General features: G+C 40.8%; 1 protein-coding gene across 1 annotated transcript in view; it reads right to left on the minus strand.

Annotated features, from left to right (window-relative positions):
• Positions 1-21,144, minus strand: part of NAV2 (neuron navigator 2) — a 231,203-nt gene that overhangs the window by 123,965 nt on the left and 86,094 nt on the right. Inside the window, exons 7-10 of the mRNA XM_029911548.1 lie at positions 12,426-13,533; positions 8,641-8,753; positions 4,351-4,459; positions 2,006-2,395 (exon numbers count right to left, since the gene is read on the minus strand). Of these exons, the coding sequence (XP_029767408.1) occupies positions 2,006-2,395; positions 4,351-4,459; positions 8,641-8,753; positions 12,426-13,533 (1,720 nt within the window). The remainder of the gene's footprint in view (positions 1-2,005; positions 2,396-4,350; positions 4,460-8,640; positions 8,754-12,425; positions 13,534-21,144) is intronic.

The raw sequence follows: 21,144 nt of genomic DNA on the forward strand, positions 1-21,144 counted from the left end.
GGCCTATCCTCCTTTTCAGCAGGTATAATCTGAGAGAATAGATGTTTTTGCCTTAAACTTGTTACTGTCCACTCCTATCATAATCCATGACTGCTACAGATGAGATGTTCAGAGGGCCAGCACTAGACCCATACACCAATTAAATTCTCAAAATAGGGCCCAAGTGGGACTAAGGTGGTGAGTTGGTCTTCCCTCTACATGGGGGTATTTTACCATATGAGAATAAACTTCTCTCAGTTATATAGCTAAAACCAGCCCTTCCCTTCAAATTACATTCACTATCTAGAACCCACACAGATCTTGCACTACGTCTTTTATAATGACCACAGCAATAGTCAAAATCATTTTCTTTCTCTTCCCGTCAATTTTACAAATCCAGTTTTGGGTGAAGGTCGTTTGTCTTGAGGAAAGAGTGATAACTTTTAGCACAATAAACATTGCAAAACAAAGGCATAAGCTGCTTTATTTTGTGTAAACATGAGTGATTTTAGGAATGTGTGTGTTTGTACACTAGCAACTAGTAGTTCCTTATATAAAATAGAGAATTTACTACATCTCCTCCAAACAGCTTTCCCATTGGATTCTTTAGTATATGATCCCTAAAGGAAAAAAGAAAATGTAAGCAAAACTTCCAAACTCTCTGGTAGAACAGAGTCAATTGGAGGTTTCCAGGGTCCTCTGTGGTTAAATTTGCTGAACCTTGTTTCATAATAATGGTTGCATATTGGCAAACAGCTGGATTCTAGCTTTCTGTTTCAGTAAGGGGCTCTAAATCTTCTGACAAAGCCATTGCTACTATAAACAATACTAAAATGTTAAAGATTAAAAAAAGGATGTAATGTTGCCAAAAAAAGGAAAAGACTAGTTATAAAAAAATTATCATTTTCAGATCAATGATTTTGAGTTTTGTAACATAAATCAAGTGCTGATGTATTTACATAAAAATGAGTTTCCCAGCCAAAGAAATGCTAAAATATTGACTTAAAATCTTGCAAAGTTTAAATAATTGTCCATCATTTAGAATTCTCGCATTTTCATCTACAACTTGTTCTTTAAGTTGCATCTTGCATACTAATTTTTTCCCCATCCACTGAAATGTAAAAACACATCCCTTTGGTGATCTGAAAACACACAGACTTTCTACTGCAAGTTCAGAGAAATCACTGGGATACGCAGGAAATACTTTCAGTTGCAATGTAAAAAATGCCACAATTTCACCATCTTGTGGGGACAATGAACATTGCAGCAAACATCTGACAACCACTGACCCTAATTCAGGAAAGCATTTAAGCATGCCCATGAGTATGTTCTTTTTCAGGAACACACTAAAACATGCCTTACTTTAATCATGTAATAAAATCCCACTGACTTCAAGAAGAATTAAGCACATGATTAAGTGATTTGCTGTATACGGATGCTTTCCTGAAAATGGTGCCAGAGAGAAGAACCTATGTTACATACACACTTTTCAACATTTATTAGAAATATGTGTCTAATTCACTTAAAATAAAAATCCTTTCTTTTTCTTCACCTGAAATTTTGATTACAACTCAACTATATAAAGATTAGACTAATTTTATGTTTTTCCAAACTAAAATTTTTGAAAAAAGTTGGGATTTTACCCCCCACCATTTTCAAACACGTCTAACAATTTGAGGTTCCGTTTCTGTCTAGACCTTAGGTGCCAAAATTCCATGGAAAAGGCTCTTCCTATAAGAGTTCTAGGTCAGGCTGGTAGATTCAAGAGATTCAGCTAATCACAGAACTAATAACAGAAACTTCTGATTTAAGTGTGAAAGGAAGAAAGAGACAACATGAGTAAGACTCTAGCCACCACTCATTCAAGTGTGGCTGGGAGCTTGCGCTCCAAATTCTCATTAACAATGGGCACAATCTCTTTGCTACCTTTAAGTAGCCATTTAAATTGACCCATTTAAAGCAACAGTACAAGACTGAAAAATGCACAGTTCCATTATGCATGAAGAGCCAAATTACTTTTACTTACCCACTCGTAATGTCATCAGTCCTTATATTCTTGCCCAGAACATCGCCATCGCTCATATAGCCAGTGGCATCCATGCTGATGGTTTCAAGATCTATCTCATCACCACCCTTCTCTGAGATGTCCATGTGACAAACGTTACTACCGCGGGATGCTAGCTGTCTCCTCAAAGGTGCTGAATACATATAACGCCCAGACTCAGCGTTGATGAAACGGCTGGCATTGGCTCTTGGAGGATACCCATTTCCCATTGATGGAGCATCACCTGCCTGAAGGCGGGGGCTGGACTGCCCAAGTCTCCACGATAAAGGCGTTGGTCTTCCAGTCAAGCTGAGAATACTGCGACCGCTTATTTCAGTAGTGACATTGGTGTCAAACGTGGTCTCCAATGTGCTTAAAAAAACAATTGATTTAGTCTTCACTGACATGGTATAGAACCATTAGATTTCAGGTGATGCCACTGCATACATCATAAAAGAATATAACTTCCAAATAGTGGCAAAGGTATCAACTGCAGGTGACACTTAACAGCATTTGCCTAAAACAAATCTCTTCATGTATTTTACACACCTTAACAACACTACTTTAAAAATAAAGGGTCTCCCTAGCCAGGCCATCAGTGTTGTGTTGGGGAAGGGAGTAGAAAGAGAGGGGGTTATTTATTTATTTGTTTATTCATTTTTGGCATGGATTCTTCCCAGTATCCAAGCACAACTTTTCCTCTTTCAGTCAAACCTAACCCATAATTGATGCTGTCACCATTCCATGCAGGAGGCTTAAGCTGATAAAAAGACCACTTTACTTTCTAGCTGCATTCACAAAATACCCTATCAGTTTGGAGATGCTCAAGATAGCTAACAATCCTTCTGCCTCTCTCAATGAAGACTTAAGGGAAAAAATAGTTATATAAAGATTAGACTAATTTCATATGTTTTTCCAAACTTCAGAATTTTGTATCTATTTACACCAGGGGTCGGAAACCTCTGGCATGCGGCTCACCAGGGTAAGCACCTTGGCGGGCCGGGCCAGTTTGTTTACCTGCCGCGTCGGCAGGTTTGGCCTATCGCGGCTCCCACTGGCCGCGGTACGCCGCTCCAGGCCAATGGGGGCGGCGGGAAGCCACAGCCAGCACGTCCCTTGGCCCGCGCCGCTTCCCGCAGCCCCCATTGGCCTGGGTCAATGCTCTAAGGCTCAAATATACACTATATTCTTCATGCCTGTATAGACGAGTATATTGCTTCCCTTCAATGACAAATGCTAGTATAAGCTGTCTATTTTCTCCTCTTCAAGAGCTGCAGCTTCCCTCTCCCAAACCAAACCAACCAATCCTGATTTCCTTTCTGGCTGAATATACATACTGTTACCCTCAGTTATACTGGACTCTGGCTAAAATGGACTAAATGGGCTCAGGCTACTCGCAGCATGATAAATCCTGTGGAACCATGAGCAGGCCTAAGTATCCTGTGGCTACAGTAATTAAATCATAATGAGCTGTCACTTTAATCGAGACTTTAAAAGGAAAACAGATGCACTGGGAGTTCATCTGTGGAAGCACTGGCACAGGCTTAGCCAAAATACAAACCTTCATCTGCTGAGCTCATTTAGGGCTTCATCCTATGAAGGGTTCAGCATCATTAGTCAACTGAAATTGAGGGAGCTGAGCACCTCACAGGATCAGGCCCTTCATGCGGCCAAACATCATATTCTCCTAAGCCTCTTGTTGAGCACTTAAAACAACAGCTCATAGAATGTTCAAATGTAATCACAGCTTTTGCTTATCTTGAGCATATTTTAAATATTACTGGAGATTTCTAAATACTGCTTTACTAAAAAAATTGTACATTCGCATCACTAATAATATTATAAAGCTTTGTTGGTCCAAAGACCAGTCAGGAATTCAAGTTATGCACTTTATCAAGTAGGTCAAACACAGTTCACCTGCTTGTTTAAACAGCATATTATAGATCTGGGGAGGGAAATGCATTAAAGTCACTCATAAGTAAACCAAAGTAACATTTTAAATGGTAACCTTTGCACAATTCTATTCAAACACCACCTAATGCACTTAACAAGCATTGCTCTTTCTATGACTGTGTTTCTATATCCAACCGTCCTGTTCCCTGCACCACCACCGCTTACTCTTCATAAATCTTTATAAATACTAAACAAGGATCAGAATCTGTGCTTTCAATAAAAGAAAAAAGCACAGTAAATGCTTAGCCAACTTAATTTCCTCCATTGTGAGTGTTAATAATTTTTGCAAGGGCACAACCCAGCCAGAGTCGGGACAGGTAATATAAGAACACAGTTATTTCACTGTTCAATAAAGAAGCAATTCATGCCACTACCTGTGAGAGACCTGGGTTCCCCGTAAGCTGGACATGGTCTCCTCTAAGTTCTGTCGAAGATCGGCAATGTTCTTGACGGTTCGCAATCGTCGAGTTTCTGGATCCTCCCCTATGAAATAACAAACCTTTAGAAAGAAAGAACTAGCCCACATTAATTAGCAATAGCCAAGACATGCACTATCATCTCTTCACGGCTCTGAGTCAAACACAAATCCCTGCCTTTACATTATTTAATATCCAATCCCACACTAAATATGATGTAGGATTTCATTCACTGCTGAAAGGAGCTTTCCATTGCCTTGGCCAGACTGAGGAATAGCGCTGCATTGTTAACTTCATTTCATGGGCTTTCTCTGAACCATAAAGTAACCAAATATTTTTGTATTGGACTTTACTCAAACCTCTCAGGTACACTTTTGCTTAATAGCCAGAATGATTAGAGCATATGGCAGTCCACTCCATTCCCCATACTGGCAGCATGATGAACATGTACTTGATAAAGCCTGTTCTTTGCAAGGTTATAATCACAGTAGATATCCTTTTCTCATTTTAAATAAATCAAATTGATTATTAGAAAGCTGCTGTTTAGGGAACAAACTAAACCATGTCTATTAATTGCTCCACAGCTGAATGATGTACCAGGTATTCCAGCAAATGCAGTTGCCTGCCCAGCTATTTCATTCATGTAAATGAGCTTTACAGAGCAGGTATGGTCACCAGAACGCATTATGATACAGAGAAAGTTTTGTTCTGTTTTTTAGGTAGGAACTCAAATTAATTTCCCTTGCAGGCTGTAACACATTCAGGTCAGCATGATTCATGTTCCAGTAGCGAATTATTGTATAACAGTATAGAAACCTTCCAAATTAGACCAGCAATAGTCAAGAACACATTGATATGTTACTTAAATCCTCAAGGCCATAACAACTATTTTTTTGCTTTGCATAAGGATTCTTGGCCATTTTTATTTCCCTAAGGAAATTCTTAAGGAATTCCCTAAGATGGTCCATTTGAAACAGCATATTACCTGTTTTTGGACCAGAAAAGGAATCTACTTCCATTTTATAAAACCTCCTAGTGGCCTCTGTTGCTTACTTGTTCTCTGTAATTGATTAAAAACCACTTCACTGCTAGCTCAGCTATATTTTATCTACTTAAAAGCTCCTTGGGTGTTAAAAAGAAGTGACTTACGATTGTTAGTGATACCAAGGTGCTTGCTGTCAGCATGGAGCATAACTGAATTAGAAAATCTCCACACAGGATGTAGAAGAAAAAAAAAACCCTGCTAATTAGCTAGGCCCACTTCACAGCAGGGAATGAGCTCATTCAAAAGGTTTACAACAGACAGCTAAATAGCAAAATGCTTCATATCTGAAATTTAGCTATTTTTGATAATACTGCAGTCTTCATACTCTTGCATGTTCTTTAAGTGAAGCCTTCTTTCCTAAAAGCTCCCATGAAACTGAGTTGAACTAATCCACAAAATGGTTAGTTCAGATGAGAATCTACACATTAAAATTAAAATTTCTGATTTAAGTAAAGACTGAAAACAGTCTCCAAACAGTTGCTGCTCTTTAAGAAAGCTTCTCTCAACCCTTGAAGTAAATTTAGTGCTTGTGTAAGGTGCCAAATTGCTAGCCCTGGAGGATGAAGACCTCCAAGACATCAGTGCAAATGTCCCATGATGCCCCATCAATGTGCCTCAGCTCTGACTTGTAGGTATCATCTCTAGGGAAAAGAAAGTAGTTTCATATTCATCCAGTCCTTGGCCTTTCTGAGATAGATAACAAGGGGCCAATTATCATCCATGTTAGTGATGTTTTTCCATGATGTGGACAGCTGTCTCTGGGATCCAGAGTGACACTAATAATGCATTTCACATAGACCACCTAACCATCAGATAGTTATGGCTTCATCACTACTGACCTGACAAGATTGGAAATAGAAACCTAATAGAGCTCAATTCTCTCAGTCATAGAGTCTCTGGGATGTAAACATTTTTATACACTCCTTAGTCTGCAAATTATTGCAACACTAAAGAACATTTAAAAATAATATTTCTAGGACTATGGCTGATAAAAGTGCTCTTTCCACAGATTATTTCTTTTGTAAATATGAAGGCAAGATCTAGATAAGCTATTAAGAGCACAGATAAGAGGCTTAGCTGAGGTAAAAGCTGTTAAAGTTGTTTGCTTTGAGACTCACAAAATTAAATTGTGACAATGTTTTTCCAAAGAGAAAGTCATATTCAGAGATCAGTTGTAAGCTCTTTAGAAGACATATTGACTTTCATTGAAAATATCCAATTAGACTACACTTAAGACATTAATCACCTTCTTTACAAGATTCTTCTCTTCATGGATATTCTGTATATAGTGTCTGTGAACTGTTTACTTCCATTTCTCCATATACACATGTAACTCATTAGCAACAATGTTTGTTGCATGCATGAATGGACAAAACAAGAGACATTAAAGTCTGATTTATTTCTTTAAAATTTCCTCTCTTTTGGGGTTGAGGAACTGTTTTGTTTGTTCTCCATTAATGCTCCTTGATTGAATACCACTATCTGTTGACTTTGGCTTTAAACAATTTCCTCTTTGGATCCACATTGTATGATATACAGATTGTGCTGCTGTTGTGTACTTTTGGATCTCAAACTAACATGCATAATAAAATAATAATACTTTGAACTTAAATAATATCTTCCATTAAGGGCTCTGAAAACCCTCTGTAAACTAGGTATTATTACCATTTTACAAATGGGTAAAATGAGATATATATTTCATTTTATCCATTTGTAAAATGGAAATAATATACATAGTTTGGAAGAATTGCCTAAGATAACACACGGATTAAGAGGCACTATTGAGAAAACTCAGGAAGCCCAATGCTTGTTCCCCCAATTCTAACCAACAATGCACTGCCTCCTCTATTTATGTATCACTGCAGGAACGTTCACAAGGACTGTATCCCTAATGCCATTTGTTTGTCTGCTTAATATTTCATGTATTTACATATAAATTATATATGCAGATATGTGCATACGGGCACTCCTGCTGCTCTCCTCTTCACCACTGACTCTTCCTCTTGGTTCTGCGGTCAGCATGCGTACATGCAGGTGTAACCGTGGCAAAGGCAGAATATATAATGAAATATGAAATTAATCCAATTGTGAAGCTTATAGCCACATGACTTCCCAAGCAGAAGGATCAGTTCCAAAGCTCACATTAGTCTGGAGAATGCATGAACTAACTAGATAAAGAACTCTACAGCGATACCCCAATTATGAGACATGTTAAAGACATACTTCGTTTATAAACAAAGACACACAGTTCTCTAAAAACAGAAAGAGGGATGAAGGGTGGAGACACACCAAAGACTTACCAGCACAACTCACATTTGTACTGCAATGTTGTTGCTAAAAGTCACTTGGTGAACATGTATTGTTAATTATCAGCTATTCCTGGCAGTGGCAGGAATTTTAGAATCCACACAACACAGGAAATTACTTTACAACCCAGAGCATCTTAATCCAAATCAATTTCAGCACACTTCTTATTCAATAGACACAGTAAGTTAAAATTGGTTTTATATTTCTCATTGCAGCAATGGGAGTGTCCCCATTAATTTAGTCATCAAATTGATGAATGCTGTAGAGAGCTACTCTCCTTTCTTGTACAGATGGAATGACTGATTTTATGATGAATGAGCAATTGTCAAAACTCCAAACTTTCAAAACAAGAAATAGCTTGTTAACCTATCGTTTTAAATCTGGGAAATGCAAACATGACGCTAAAGCACACTACTTCTCAAATTATTCAGACAGAATGTGACAATGTTGGGGTTTCCCCAAAGTTATAAACTAATGCAAAATGCCAAAGGAACTAGCTTTATCTAATCCACAATCTCTGAAGTCTGAAAATATTAAAAAATGGAAAACATATCAGATACATGTTTCCTTAGGGGCTCTTGAGGAATATTTTAGTCAAATCTGGCAAGATGTTGAATGTCTGCTGCAAGGTGTTAAAGCAAGATATTAACTACCCTCAATTCCCAATGATTTCAATGCTCAGTATCTTGTAGAACTAAGCCCCTAGTGTCCAAAACTCTGCTCTTTACCCAGTTTCTGAAGGACCAAATATTAGAACTCACCCAAAACAAGGCACTAGGAATAACCACATAAATTAAATTTCCCCTATTGAGGGGGAAACAAACTTCATTTAGCCCACTCTCATTCATTATATACAATGCACACAATTAGTTATCAAGACATCTTCCAGGACCTACCTGAAAGGTCTTCGAGACCAGGCTGTCCAGTTTTAGTGTAAAGAGCAGTATCCATGCTCACCCCTCCCGTGCCGGACTCAGCTGTTACATTCCCTTCATTGTCTGTCTGTGATCTTAAAGGCAACACAAATAGAGATATGCAGTCACTCACCACCAAAAATATATCGAGTGTAACATTGATAAAACTGCACCTGCCATCATCCACTGTGTCCTTTTCTCTAGAATACACTAGCAGACTGACTTTACATAATTCATTAGTCCCATGTTGAGCTATGTCCTAGAAACGGAAACAGGCACTGAACTGTAAAAAAAAAAAATGAAATATTCATAGTCAAATTGTAGACTTCACAGACCCCCAGACACTAAGACATTTCAAATGTTCAGCAGCACTCACTGGGCTGAAACCCTGATCTTCATTAACAATGGAGTTTATATGTGACAGTTCTTCACACCTGTGCAGAATTCCCTTTGTTAACTAGCAATGTCACTAGTTCTTTTTTTAAAAGGAACAGCTAGGTAAAATAATAACAATTGACTGCAAGAAGAACTTTGGACATGGTATTATTCAGTGGAAGGTGTTTTTCTGAGAATCTGCTTTTCAATTATGTATTAGTATAAATCTGTGATCACTTCATTTTACTGGTTACACTATGTTTTGGATCTTAGGACCACAGCAGTTAGCAGTTAGAAGTGCAGCCTCCTTTAAGTGCACGAAAGAGTTCCTAGATAGGAGGATACAGAAGGTATTTCACTGATACTGCTCTTGATCTCAGCTAAAAGACCATGTGGAAACATACAATAGGGTATAACAATTTCTCTGTTTGCAGTTTAAAAAAAACAGGAGGAGAAGTATATTTACAACCGATTATCTGCTTCTCAGCTCCTTGTGTAGGGGTTGTGGGCAGGGGAAGGGGATGGCAAGATTGTTCCCAGTGATTCCCAGATAGTGAACTGCCCCCTTAGACCCTTACAGCTATTGCCTACTGAGATAGTTTAGAGCAAATCTGAGGCTGCTCTTGTAACATCTGAGGCTAGGTCTATACTGGGGGGGGGGGGGGGGGGGGGTGTTGACCTAAGATACGCAACTTCAGCTACGTGAATAGCTAAGATACGCAACTTCAGCTACGTGAATAGCGTAGCTGAAGTTGCGTATATTAGGTCGACTTACCTAGCTGTGAGGACGGCGGCAAGTCGACCACTGCCGCTCCCCTGCTGACTCCGCTTCCGCCTCTCGCTGCGGTGGAGTTCCGGAGTCGACGGCAGAGCGATCGGGGATTGATTTTATCGCGTCTACACTAGACGTGATAAATCGATCCCCGATAGATCGATCGCTACCCACCGATCCGGCGGGTAGTGAAGACGTGCCCTCAGTGTAGCAGTCTGTCCCCTTCTAGTGCTGGCTGGGCCATAGATACAGGTTGATGAGCCTAACATAGACTTAGCTAATAGAGCTGGATCTTTGAATTCAGGCAATAGAGGACCCCATGCATTAACATCCTGATGTGCCAGATTCAAACCCAGCTGCTGACATCCCACCCAGGTGGGCAGGACCCCAAAATCAAGAAGATACACTAGCTCCTTTGGGAGTCCCCTACAGCTGTGTCTAGCACATAATGGCTCTTTAGGGCAGAGACCATCATTTTGTTCTGCATCTGTACAGCTCCTAGCACAGTGAGGTCTGGGTCCATGGCTGGGGCTCGTAGGCACTATGGTAATACGAATAAACAACAATAACAGTAATAGGCAGAGTTTAAAGTTTGGAACAAACTAATGCTACAAATGATATTCCTCAGGCCTTCCAAATAGGTACAGACTAGTAGTGATTGGATCCCTTTTTATTAAGCATGGATTTAATTTTCCTCTTCATTTTTCAAAAAAAACAAGATGATACATTTTGACCTTTCACTTTGACTTCTGGCTGGGCAAGTAAATATGATATTTTTTTCAAGTCTGCAGCAATTTTTCTGGCAGAACTGTACAGTTTGTTTTGCATTCTTTTGAAAGGTCAAATAAATATTACCTTGAGACTACCAATCTGTTATTAGAGTTATAAAAATAGTATGGTTAGCAGCTCAGCTGCTTTCATGCTTCAGATAATACTAGTATTGAAAACACTGAATGGAGATCAGCTCCAAGTCAGTTATTACACTGGTTTTTATTTTGGCTTTTTCATCAGGACATTATAGTCATAAACAGACAACAATCCAATGCCTAACTCACCCTTGCATGTTCATAGGGGTAAGAAATGTAACAATTGAGATCTGATCATGAATACTGGGGGAATATGAGAGAGGCCAGCTCAAAATGTTTTTTAATTTTATGTCCATTTTTTCAAAAGAGTGTGTGTGTGTGTGTATATATATACACATATGAGCACTACTTGTCCTTTTGGCTACTATGCAAATCAGTTTAACTTATGTTATGTCCCATGTTGGGGGACAGGCTCAAACACAGAGGTCTTTTCAATCTTTATCTAGAGCATTATAATGCTAAGAAATGCACTGGCATTCTCCAGCTCAAAACAGAGAGCTGCACCTCTAATGGGTTTGTAAACAAACAGCGGGCTTGGTCCAGCTCGCCATCAGGCAAACATAAGATACTGCACTGGTGATGATTTGAAAATAGTGGGTTTTGGAGCAGGGTGAATCCAGAAAATTTAATATGTATTTTAATAGTGACACCAAGAAGAATGTAATATTAATATGTATCTTAATCAGGTTAATCATTCACAGGTGGCTCATTTTCATGCACTGGCACAGCAGGAAGCGTGCACAGCTTTTTATAAATATCCTGTACAATGCAGAAAAACAGTATTGGCCTGATTATGTCCAGCAATGGGCAGGAGCCCAAGAGGAGGGGGCAGAAGGCACAAGGATCCCACTTTATGTTCCCATATGGGGGCCGAGCATACTATCAATCCTTTTGCTTCCCTGAGTGCAAGGATTGTTCCATGCACCTTTGCTACAGATCTGTGGAGGAGGTAGAGCTATGGCCCAGCTCCCCTGAGTCAACACCTACCAACAGAGTAAAACCCACTAATTGGGGAATGAATGCTTGACCCTAACCAAGGATCGAGCTGCAGCCATGCTCTTCCTTCAGTCCTAGGCCTCATCTCCACTAGTGACATTTTCTATACATATCTCAGCCTTGCAAACACTGAGTTAGCTTCACCACTGTTAGCAACATCAGGAGCACTGGTGTAGAGGGGCCACCAACTACTGCAACCATCTTTAACACTATGACATATAAAAGCCAGTCTGATCAACACAATGTTAAAAATGACCAAATCAGCAGCTGGACTATCTACATTAGGGCGCCGAACAGGGCACACACTCCAATGGAGCTGAACTGGTGTCTCCAACAGTTGGAAGTTTTGGACAGAGCTTTGCAGACATCATACCTGCCTAAGGCACAATGCCTACAGAAGCTCCCAGTGCTACACTGCAACTCCACTCAACCCACCACAAGCTAAGACTGCCACAGCTGAACCATATAAACATTACATCTAAAGCACACACACTGTATACATACTATTAATAAGCCAGTATTATAAAGTCAGCTTTAAGCAAACATAGTATCTGAGGAAGCAATAATTTACTTATTAACTGTTGGGAACAATAACTATCTCAGCTATGACTGTTGGTTTTTAACAGTAACTTGATAAATTATGTCACTTTTTTAAAAGAACTGTCAGCACCAATGCAACCGCTGTACAATTTTTCTCCCCATGCCTCCAAGTAACCATATCATAAATGGATAAAAATTTCAGGTTCAAAACACCCTACCTGTACATGAAAGGAGCTACTGTGGCAGTGTTCGGGTGGTTGTATTGCTGTTGTGGATGAGGTAGCTGAACACTCACAGTATTGCTTCCGGTAGTCTGTGTGGTACTAACTGGCCCATTGACAGCTTGGGTGCTGCTGCTACTGTTAAGAGCAGACACCCCTCCTATCCCTTTTCCTTCTGAGGAGGCTAAACTTGAAGTGGAACTGGAATTCCTGCTGTCTAGTTGGGTCTTCTGTTGAGAGAGCCCTGAGCCAGGTTTTCCACTGCGGCTTCTCTCACCTTCCTTTGCAGAAGTTGGGGCACTTGAGGATTTCCCTGTGGTGTTTTTCATTCCTGGTTTTGGTATGCCACTGTGCGAAGGGGCAGAGGCCTCCTTCTTGGCACTATTCAGCTTTCCTCCTTTAGGGATAAAGCTTGCAATCTTGGAGGACTTTTTTGGCATCTCTGTTGTAGCTGGTGCTGTCTGTTCTTCTTTTGGCTCCTCTTTCATCTCCTGCTTCTCCGTTACGGATATCCTTTTTGCAATGTCTTTGCTTTTATCCTTTTCCTTCTCTTTCTGTTTCTCTTTCTCACTGCCCTTTGGGGAACTTTTCTTATTAGTCAGTGCCCGGCTAAAAGTTCTTTGTGCAATGCCCTTCAGTGCAATTTTGGGGCTACTGGATGTTGGTCCTGGGTTGTTCATATTCCGATTTGCAGCATCTATCTCTTCACTTTCCTCAAAGCTGGGAAGTGCCTCTAGTCTTTCACAGCTAGTGTCCCGAGACCCTGAGCACTCAAGGGATGTTCCTCCTGCTTTGGAGCCTCCTTTGCTATTGAAGAGTTTTAATTTCTCAAGCATGGATTTTTGACCATTGGGAGTTGCTTTGACCATTTCTGAAGGTGGTTTTGGAGACTCTGGAATTGGCTGCTTTACAGATAACATGGAAGACGTGGCTGTGTGCTTCGCACTAAGGGACTTGCTGCGCCAGGGTTTAATGGCAGAGCTGGGCTGGGGTATGGCCGATGAGTTATTGCAACTAACAGCATTTGTACTGCTGCTGCTTTGAACTGAAGATGGTACATTTTCATTCATTCCTGTGGACTGGGAGGCTGTACTGTCTGCTGGCTCTGGGAAAAACAAACAAACAGTAGTACCTGGTATTAAAACAGCTCTGATTAATGCGATTCCTTTCCACCGTAAAAGGGCTGGTGCTTTAGACTACTACTACTAGGAGAGAAAGATTTCTCATTATTACAAACTACAGCAGGGTCACTAAACAAAGTAAGACTGCTACTTTATTGAGGGGAGGAAAAAAAATCAGAAAACTCTCACTATGGCAATTTACATATATTCACAGTTTTACAAACACACCTAAATGAAGTTAAACATGCAAAAGCCAGATGTGTTTTAGAGAGTCCTGTAGATCTACACTGCATCTTCATTAGAAATTACATGTGCATTATTATCTGACCAAGGCTTTCCCTCTGCTTTTAAAAAAATCCTTACTGTTCAAGTTCATTTCTTAGAAAAACCTCAAGTGTATTTAAAAAGAAAAACTGCATGGAGAAAAAGAAAAAAACAACAACACTGAAGTTATTTCCAGTTAATGGTGGTTTCAAATTCTGATATCCATTAAAAACAGAGACAATCCCATTCTGCAAAAATAAAACCAATTGTATCCTTATTCATGGAGTGAACCTAAGTGATACATTTTTATCTAATAACTACATCCAGCTGCAAGAAGAGCTAATGTCAGTAACTGCAAACCCTTCTTCAGTGAGCATGAATCTCGTTTATTTAGTTTTTTTTTAATGTTACTTGCTTTTCTTAAATAATAAATTCAGCACCTAAAGAGAGCTTGAAAATCACACTGGCTTACTCACCTATCAGTGGCCACTTCTCCTCTTCCGAAGTTTCTCTTTGCAAAGTTTCCCTTCTGGAGACGTTACTCTCTCAATTATCACAAATATGTTTTCTGTTAAACAGCTCATGTTTCCAATTAACTTTTGTCATCCCTAACTGTTCGGCTGCCCAGCAGCCTGCTGGGGATTAACGGCTTTTACCTATATTTCCCTGCCCTCTAGCAATAAAGTAAACTGAATATAGAGCTGCTTTTTTTAATTTAAAAATAAACAGCAGTTGAGAACGTACGTTTTCAGCAGCCGGAGCAGCACTGTGAATTCAGTTCTGTAAATCATGAACCGCTGCAACCACACAGGGGCTGTTTTACTTCACTTTCAGCTGCTCACTGAAGATATAGCTTTGTTAACCTCACTCGTATGATCCAAACCAGACCTCCCGAAGATTTAAAGCACATACATCTTTATGACTTAGTGTAGATCTGTGTTTTTAGGAGTGTTGGAGATCCCTTTACAATACACTCAGAGTCATTTCACATTGTTATGTACCAAATGGAATAACAGGAATTAACGGTAATTTTTTTAAAAGAGAAGTCATTACTTAAATGGGAAGATTTCCAGTGCTCTGTTATTAACTACCAACTACCAGAGTGGCTGGTCTTTCTAGCCCTTTCCTCCGGAAAGCTTTTCTCAGGTAGATGGAGAGAGGCAATGGTTACCTCAGTATACAGGGGCACCAAGGGCTTGATTCTGAACTCATTTACCACAGGTTTAACTAGAGCAACTCTATTGACTTCAATGCAGTTACTCCTGATTTACTCCAGTGTAGGAGCAGAATCAAGTCCCAAGTGTCCCACATCCTATTCTGCCAGGTGGTGCTTGAGTGCCACTCTCTCTGCCTGAGCTCAGCACTTCAACTCAATCATATGGATTAGGGAGTGTGGAGCAAATGCATTGGATGGTATAGGAGTCACAGGGGGAGGGAAAAGGAGGATCCAGTGCCATCAACTCTGCTCCCAGCTAGGAGGAAAAAGGGGATGAGAAAGACAGGAGCTGCTTGAAGAGCAGTCAGTGATATTGTCCCCTCCCAGTTTTCAAAAAGCTGCAGCACCACTGCTTTTCACTCCAGGTTTCTGGCAGTAATTTGGTTCTCTTTGATGCCACTTCCCCCATCCATAGCAAGGAGGAAGCAGGGTAAGAATTGTGCCTGAAACACAGTGCCTCTAAGGCTACATCTACACAACATACCACTGGCAGTGGTGGATAGCATACATGTAGCTACACACTCCGCAATGAACAGCATACCACGTCCACACTGCGGTGCGTAGCTACACATGGCAGCGAAAAGCTGGGGGGGGGGGAGCTTTAGCAGCTCCTTGGTGCCAGAGCCTTTCACTGCTGCCAGAGTTGCTCCAGCAGCAGAGCGCTGCCAGAGCCTTTCCTGTAGCGGGTAAAGGCTCCAGCTGCAAGGAGGCAGCAGGACACTACAAATAGCAGTGTAGACAGGGAGGCAGGACTTGGGCGAGTAGAGAGCCACATAGGGTAATGTATTCAGGTACATACACATACCCTTCATGTGTGTCTGTAATCTACTCACCTAAGCCATGCTTCACCATCTACACTATTTATACCCATACTAGGGCCCAGGGACAGATTAACCTTTTGTGGGCCCCCCATAGGGGTAATGGAGCATGACACGAGGGGGAAGGGGGTCGGTCTCCGGAGCGAAGGGCCAGCCAGGGGCAATGGGGCATGGCATGGGCGGCCCCGCTTTACCCAGCCCAGTGCGAGGGCACTATTTACAAACCGGCAGATACCAGACGCACAATGGCCCACGTGGCCCTATGCTGCCAGCATGCACCTTCGCCTCCGGGGTGCCCATGCCATGTCCCACAGCCCCCCTGCCCAACACCAGAATAGCCCCCCCCCCAATTCCCTATGGCCAGAGCCCCCCCCCCCAGACCAGGGGTCTCAGGGCATAGTGCAAGCAGAGCAGGCCGGGGCCCCTTCTGAGCATGGGCCTGACTCCATGGTGCCACTGGCGCCATTGTAAACCCGGCACTGCTAGGGGGACCATATGTGTATGTACACTACACACTGCCGAAAGAAGGGTGCATTATAGATGCTCCCTAAGGGTATGTCTACACTGCAATTAGACACCCATGGCTGGCCTGTCCCAGCTCAGCTGACCTGGGTTCGGGCTAAGGGGCTGTTTAATTGCGGTGTAGATGTTCAGGCTGCGCCTGCAGCCTGAGCTCCGGGACCCCCTCCCCTCGCAGGATCCTTCAGCCTGAGCTGGAACCTCTCCACCACAATTCAACAGCCCCCTAGCCCAAGCCCCGCAAGCCCAAGTCAACTGGCACAGGCCAGCCATGCTTTTTTAAATGCAGTGTAGACATACCCTAAAGGTTACTCTTGGGGTGGTGTAGCTTCTGAACTATACCTTGCTGAGGGCTGTCCCTAAAGTAACAATCTAGTCCAATGGGACCACGACGTAAGATGCAGCTCAGCATGTATAAAGAACCTGGCTCTTTGAAAATATTGATGAAGAACACTCCAGCATTTTTTTCCACAACTAAACCTGTGAACATTAGAAATTGTGTGTGTGTGGCAGGGGGGGGGGGGGGGGGCTGTTAAAAACTTAAGAAAAAAGTAAAAAAACTTATTTATGGCATAAAAGCTGCCATTTTTCTGTTATAAGGCAGAAAGTAAAAAGTTAGGGAAAGAACAAACTAATTCAGCATTCAAATAAAAGGGAAAGGTATTGGATTTAGACCACCAATTTTAGATATGTGTCAATAAATGATTTTTAAAGGTAGGTCAGTTAACTGTACATTTGTTTTAATATACTGTAGGTTTTAATCACTTTGTTAAGTGATTGCAAATGAGGATACTAAAAAATGACATCTAAGAAATGGTCTGTCTCTAATCTATGTACATTTTCCCTGCTTCTTTAGCCAAGTACTGAGATTAGATTAGTCCACCAGACCATGCTTTATCTGACTCTTCCTGCAACCTTACCTCTGCACTCACCAATACTCTGGAGGAGTGGCCTTGTATATTCAGGGATACGCCTAAGGTATTATCCCCATTTAACAAAGGGAAAACTTTGTTACAGAAATTAAGTGACTTGGAAAAGGCTACAATAATAGATGAGGAGGTGTCAATTCCAGGAGAGGCAAAACTACTTTTGTAATGAGCGAGCCACTCTATTATTGGGAGTGGACTACATCCACCCTGATCGAATTGGCCCTGTCAACACTGGTTCTCCACTTGTGAGGTAACTCCCTTCTCTTCATATGTCATTATATAATGTCTGCATCTGTAATTTTCACTCCATGCATCTGAAGAAGTGGGTTTTTTACCCACGAAAGCTTATGCCCAAATACATCCATTAGTCTTTAAGGTGCCACCAGACTCCTTGTTGGTTTTACAAAGGGAACAGTATCAGTGCTAGGGTTAGAACTCAGGAGTTCCTGGTTCCCAGTTCCCCTCTTTCAATCTCTCCCTTTTCCTGTCTACTCAATCCCATTTCCCCCCCTCAATCCCAACCTTCTCTCTCTCCCACTCTCTCACACACACACAGTGGCCACTGGTCCCTCACCACACACACACTTAAATGTGGGACCCAATTCTCCTCTTACTTATACACATGTAAAACTAGCGTAACTCCAGTAACTTTAGATGAGTTACTCCTGATTTATGCTGGTGTCAATCAGACTTAGGTCGTTGTGAAACATTGGAATATTGCACTAGATGGAGGGGAGAGGTTGGAATAATCTATGAACCAGTATAATGCAATTATTAGTTTCTGTATCTAATACTTTCCAGGGAAAACCATTTGTTGTCCATGAATGTCTGACTTTGCATCTCTGCTTTTATTATAAGATGTGTAAAACCTCATGAAGCCAGATAGCCAAATTAAAACTGTTCTGTGGGGGGCAGAAAATTGCTTCAATATAAGAAAATTCCAATCATCTAGGATTATCTGTTCCTTTGTTACAACCAGCTTGCCAAATGTTTTTATTCCTACTAAAACCAACCACTTATATTGGTAAAAGAATTCGGTTCTGCTCCAAAAGTGTGTATTAAAATGTTCTTTTTCCTAAAAAAAAAAAAAAAAACCAGAAATCCCAGCATAGAAGATATACTTGTATGAAGGGAAAGGTTCATTCAAAAGAGCATTGACCTGATGAAAAGCTGAGTGAGTTTTATGATAAGTTTATTAATTCCCTTGTGTTCCTTTGTGGTGGAGATGTTTTCTTTCCTCGGCAGCCTACATTAACTAAATTGACAACAAATGAAATGTGTTCAAAACCAAAAGACAGCCTAGGCTAAATAATCATTTCTTTCCTCATTTCAAAGACAAAATGTTGGCCTGAAGTCCATTTTATTCCCAATGTTTCTGTTAAAAAGATGTTGGTGGTCTAGTACCAATGCCAATATACACTGTAATATGGGTAAATCAGATTTCAGCTGCTCTTGTAAAACCTTAACTGCATCTGCAGACCTATCAATTTGTGATGAGAAAAGAAAATCTAGAGTCTTATGATTTAAATTAGCCACTTAAATCTTTGAGAGCACATATTATAATAAGGGCTAGAGAAAATAGATGCTATTTCCTATGATTTGTCAAGCTAAGTCTAAACAAGTGCATTCTCATTTGTTTCAACCGAAAACCATCTGAAATGCAGTCACTAGAAGCAGCAAAAAGCAGCACTTACACAGATGATGTTCTCAACATTCTCAGTAAAAAGGTCAAGATCTTTACAGTATCTTTCCATTAAAGCATATAAAGGTCCCTTGATTTCACAGCTATGGGGAACAAACAAAATGTTCTCATGAAAAGACAAATCCTTAGTCCAGTGCATAGCTTAAGTAACCAGGCTGCATTCTGTGTAATAGATGCAGAGAAGAGAGAAATCCACACTTGAAGTCCAGGTTAGGAAGTGGTAGAAGACCAGTTCTATGGCCATTATTCTAGTCTCACAACTGCAGAAGGCTGTTGTGTTGCTCCATTCCCAGGGTAGAGGAATGACTGGTGTATCTTGATTCCTCCCCCGTCCAGCCACCAAACCATCCTCTTTCCTGGCACTACCGAAGGAGTACAGCAAAGAAGGCTTCATACCAGATAGCCACCTTTGCCTTATTAGTAATTCATCATGCTTGGCAAACAATGTTTAGGGGTTATTGAGGCTTACATATTTCTATCAGGAGTCTACTGTAAAATTGGAATTTTTCCACAAGCTTAAATAATGAGCCCATGTACAGAAGAATCTGCTTAATGAGGTAGCTCTGCACATGGCCTTTATCAAAATTAGCAAACTTTATGATTAACAAAAAAGGTACCATTTCAATAGTAATGCTGCTGCCTATGGAGCTGTAGTGAGCATACTGCCTGACTGGGCAGGCCCTCTGGTATGGGAGGATGCACTATCTGCCCTGGAATAGTGACTGAGCCTATGCCAGCGGCAGGGGCAACAGCAACCACATGAGGTGCACAATCATTTTTTTTTTCTTTAAAAGCAGAGATTCCCAGAAAGGGAAATGCTCTGTGATCCCATAGTGAAGTGTACAACAAACATCTCATTTAACAGAAAAGAAATACACTTCACTGAACTGGATAGAATCGCTTGCTTCCACTTTTACTCACAGGATTTCTATCAAGATGTTTCCCCTTTAGAGGGGATTTAATTTTCTGTAATATGAAACAAAAGTCACATTTATTCCTTGAAATCTGGAGCATTATTTCCCCCCAGCAGGAGGTAAGCTCTATATGGTAAACTTCAATTGCCGTTTTGGATACTCAGCACTTCTGAAAACCGGGTCCAAGATCTGTGGAAATGTCAGTCAGGAAACTTTCACATTTCCGCAAAGTCCTCTTTTGTTCACATTAAGCTGCAGTATTTGAAACAGTTCAGTTGTTTGTGGGTTTATTTCATTAAGACTCAGCAGTTTCTGAGAGTGGAGTGGGGGGGGGGAAAAAAGCTGGAGCCCAGACAACACTTTTCGCTCATTGTCTTGACATAACTGACTAAGACACTTGAATTCCTTGTTGTTTTTGTTTAGTTACAGTAAAACTCAAAAGACTCTCCACATGACTGGCTAAGAACAAGGCCAGAGGGACCTCTGTCGTCCGGATACAAGTTATGCCACTATGAAATAATGAGACAAGTGGACTGCCTTTCGAAACCAGTAAGTTTTTAATTTAAACCTAAACAAATACCACCCCTGTTCATTGTTCTTAAAGACTTCTCTCATTTGTAAAAATAAATCCCTGAAGGCCTGGGGTGACAGAGCCATCAAAAGGCATTAATGGGCTGCAGACAAGGGGCTGTAACTGCACCCCCTCACTTGGATGATATACATAAGTTAATATTCAGTGTTCCAAGCTGGGCACACTTTAACTTCAGTCAGAACTCTGATATAGAAATGGCAAGCACTAGGAAAAATTTAGACTGATAATACTGAGCAGGCACTCAGACATCAAACTAGACAATATTTGTTACTGAATGACTTACTCTGCCAATCAGTAAAGTTGTGTAACATGCAACAGTAACAGTAAAGTAACATTGATAGGGTTGCCAATTTTGGTTGGATGTATTTCTGGAAGTTTCATCACATGCCATAATCTGTAATTAAAGATTAATCTTTAATTCCTAGAGACTCCAGAACAATTCTGGAGGGTTGACAACCCGAAATATTGGTACGCCTAGTCTCTCTCTCCTGTTCTCTGCCTGCGGAACACAAAGTATAGTCTCCTGAGATCAGACTAGATGATCTGATGGTCTCATGTGGCCTTAAACTCTTTCTAGATATGACATCAACACATTCTAAAAGACTGAATTTACATTTTAAGTGAGTGAGTCGATCTGAAAT

This window comes from Terrapene carolina, unplaced genomic scaffold (assembly GCF_002925995.2).
Source record: "Terrapene carolina triunguis isolate 2854851 unplaced genomic scaffold, T_m_triunguis-2.0 Scaffold96, whole genome shotgun sequence".
Lineage (NCBI taxonomy): Eukaryota > Metazoa > Chordata > Testudines > Emydidae > Terrapene > Terrapene triunguis.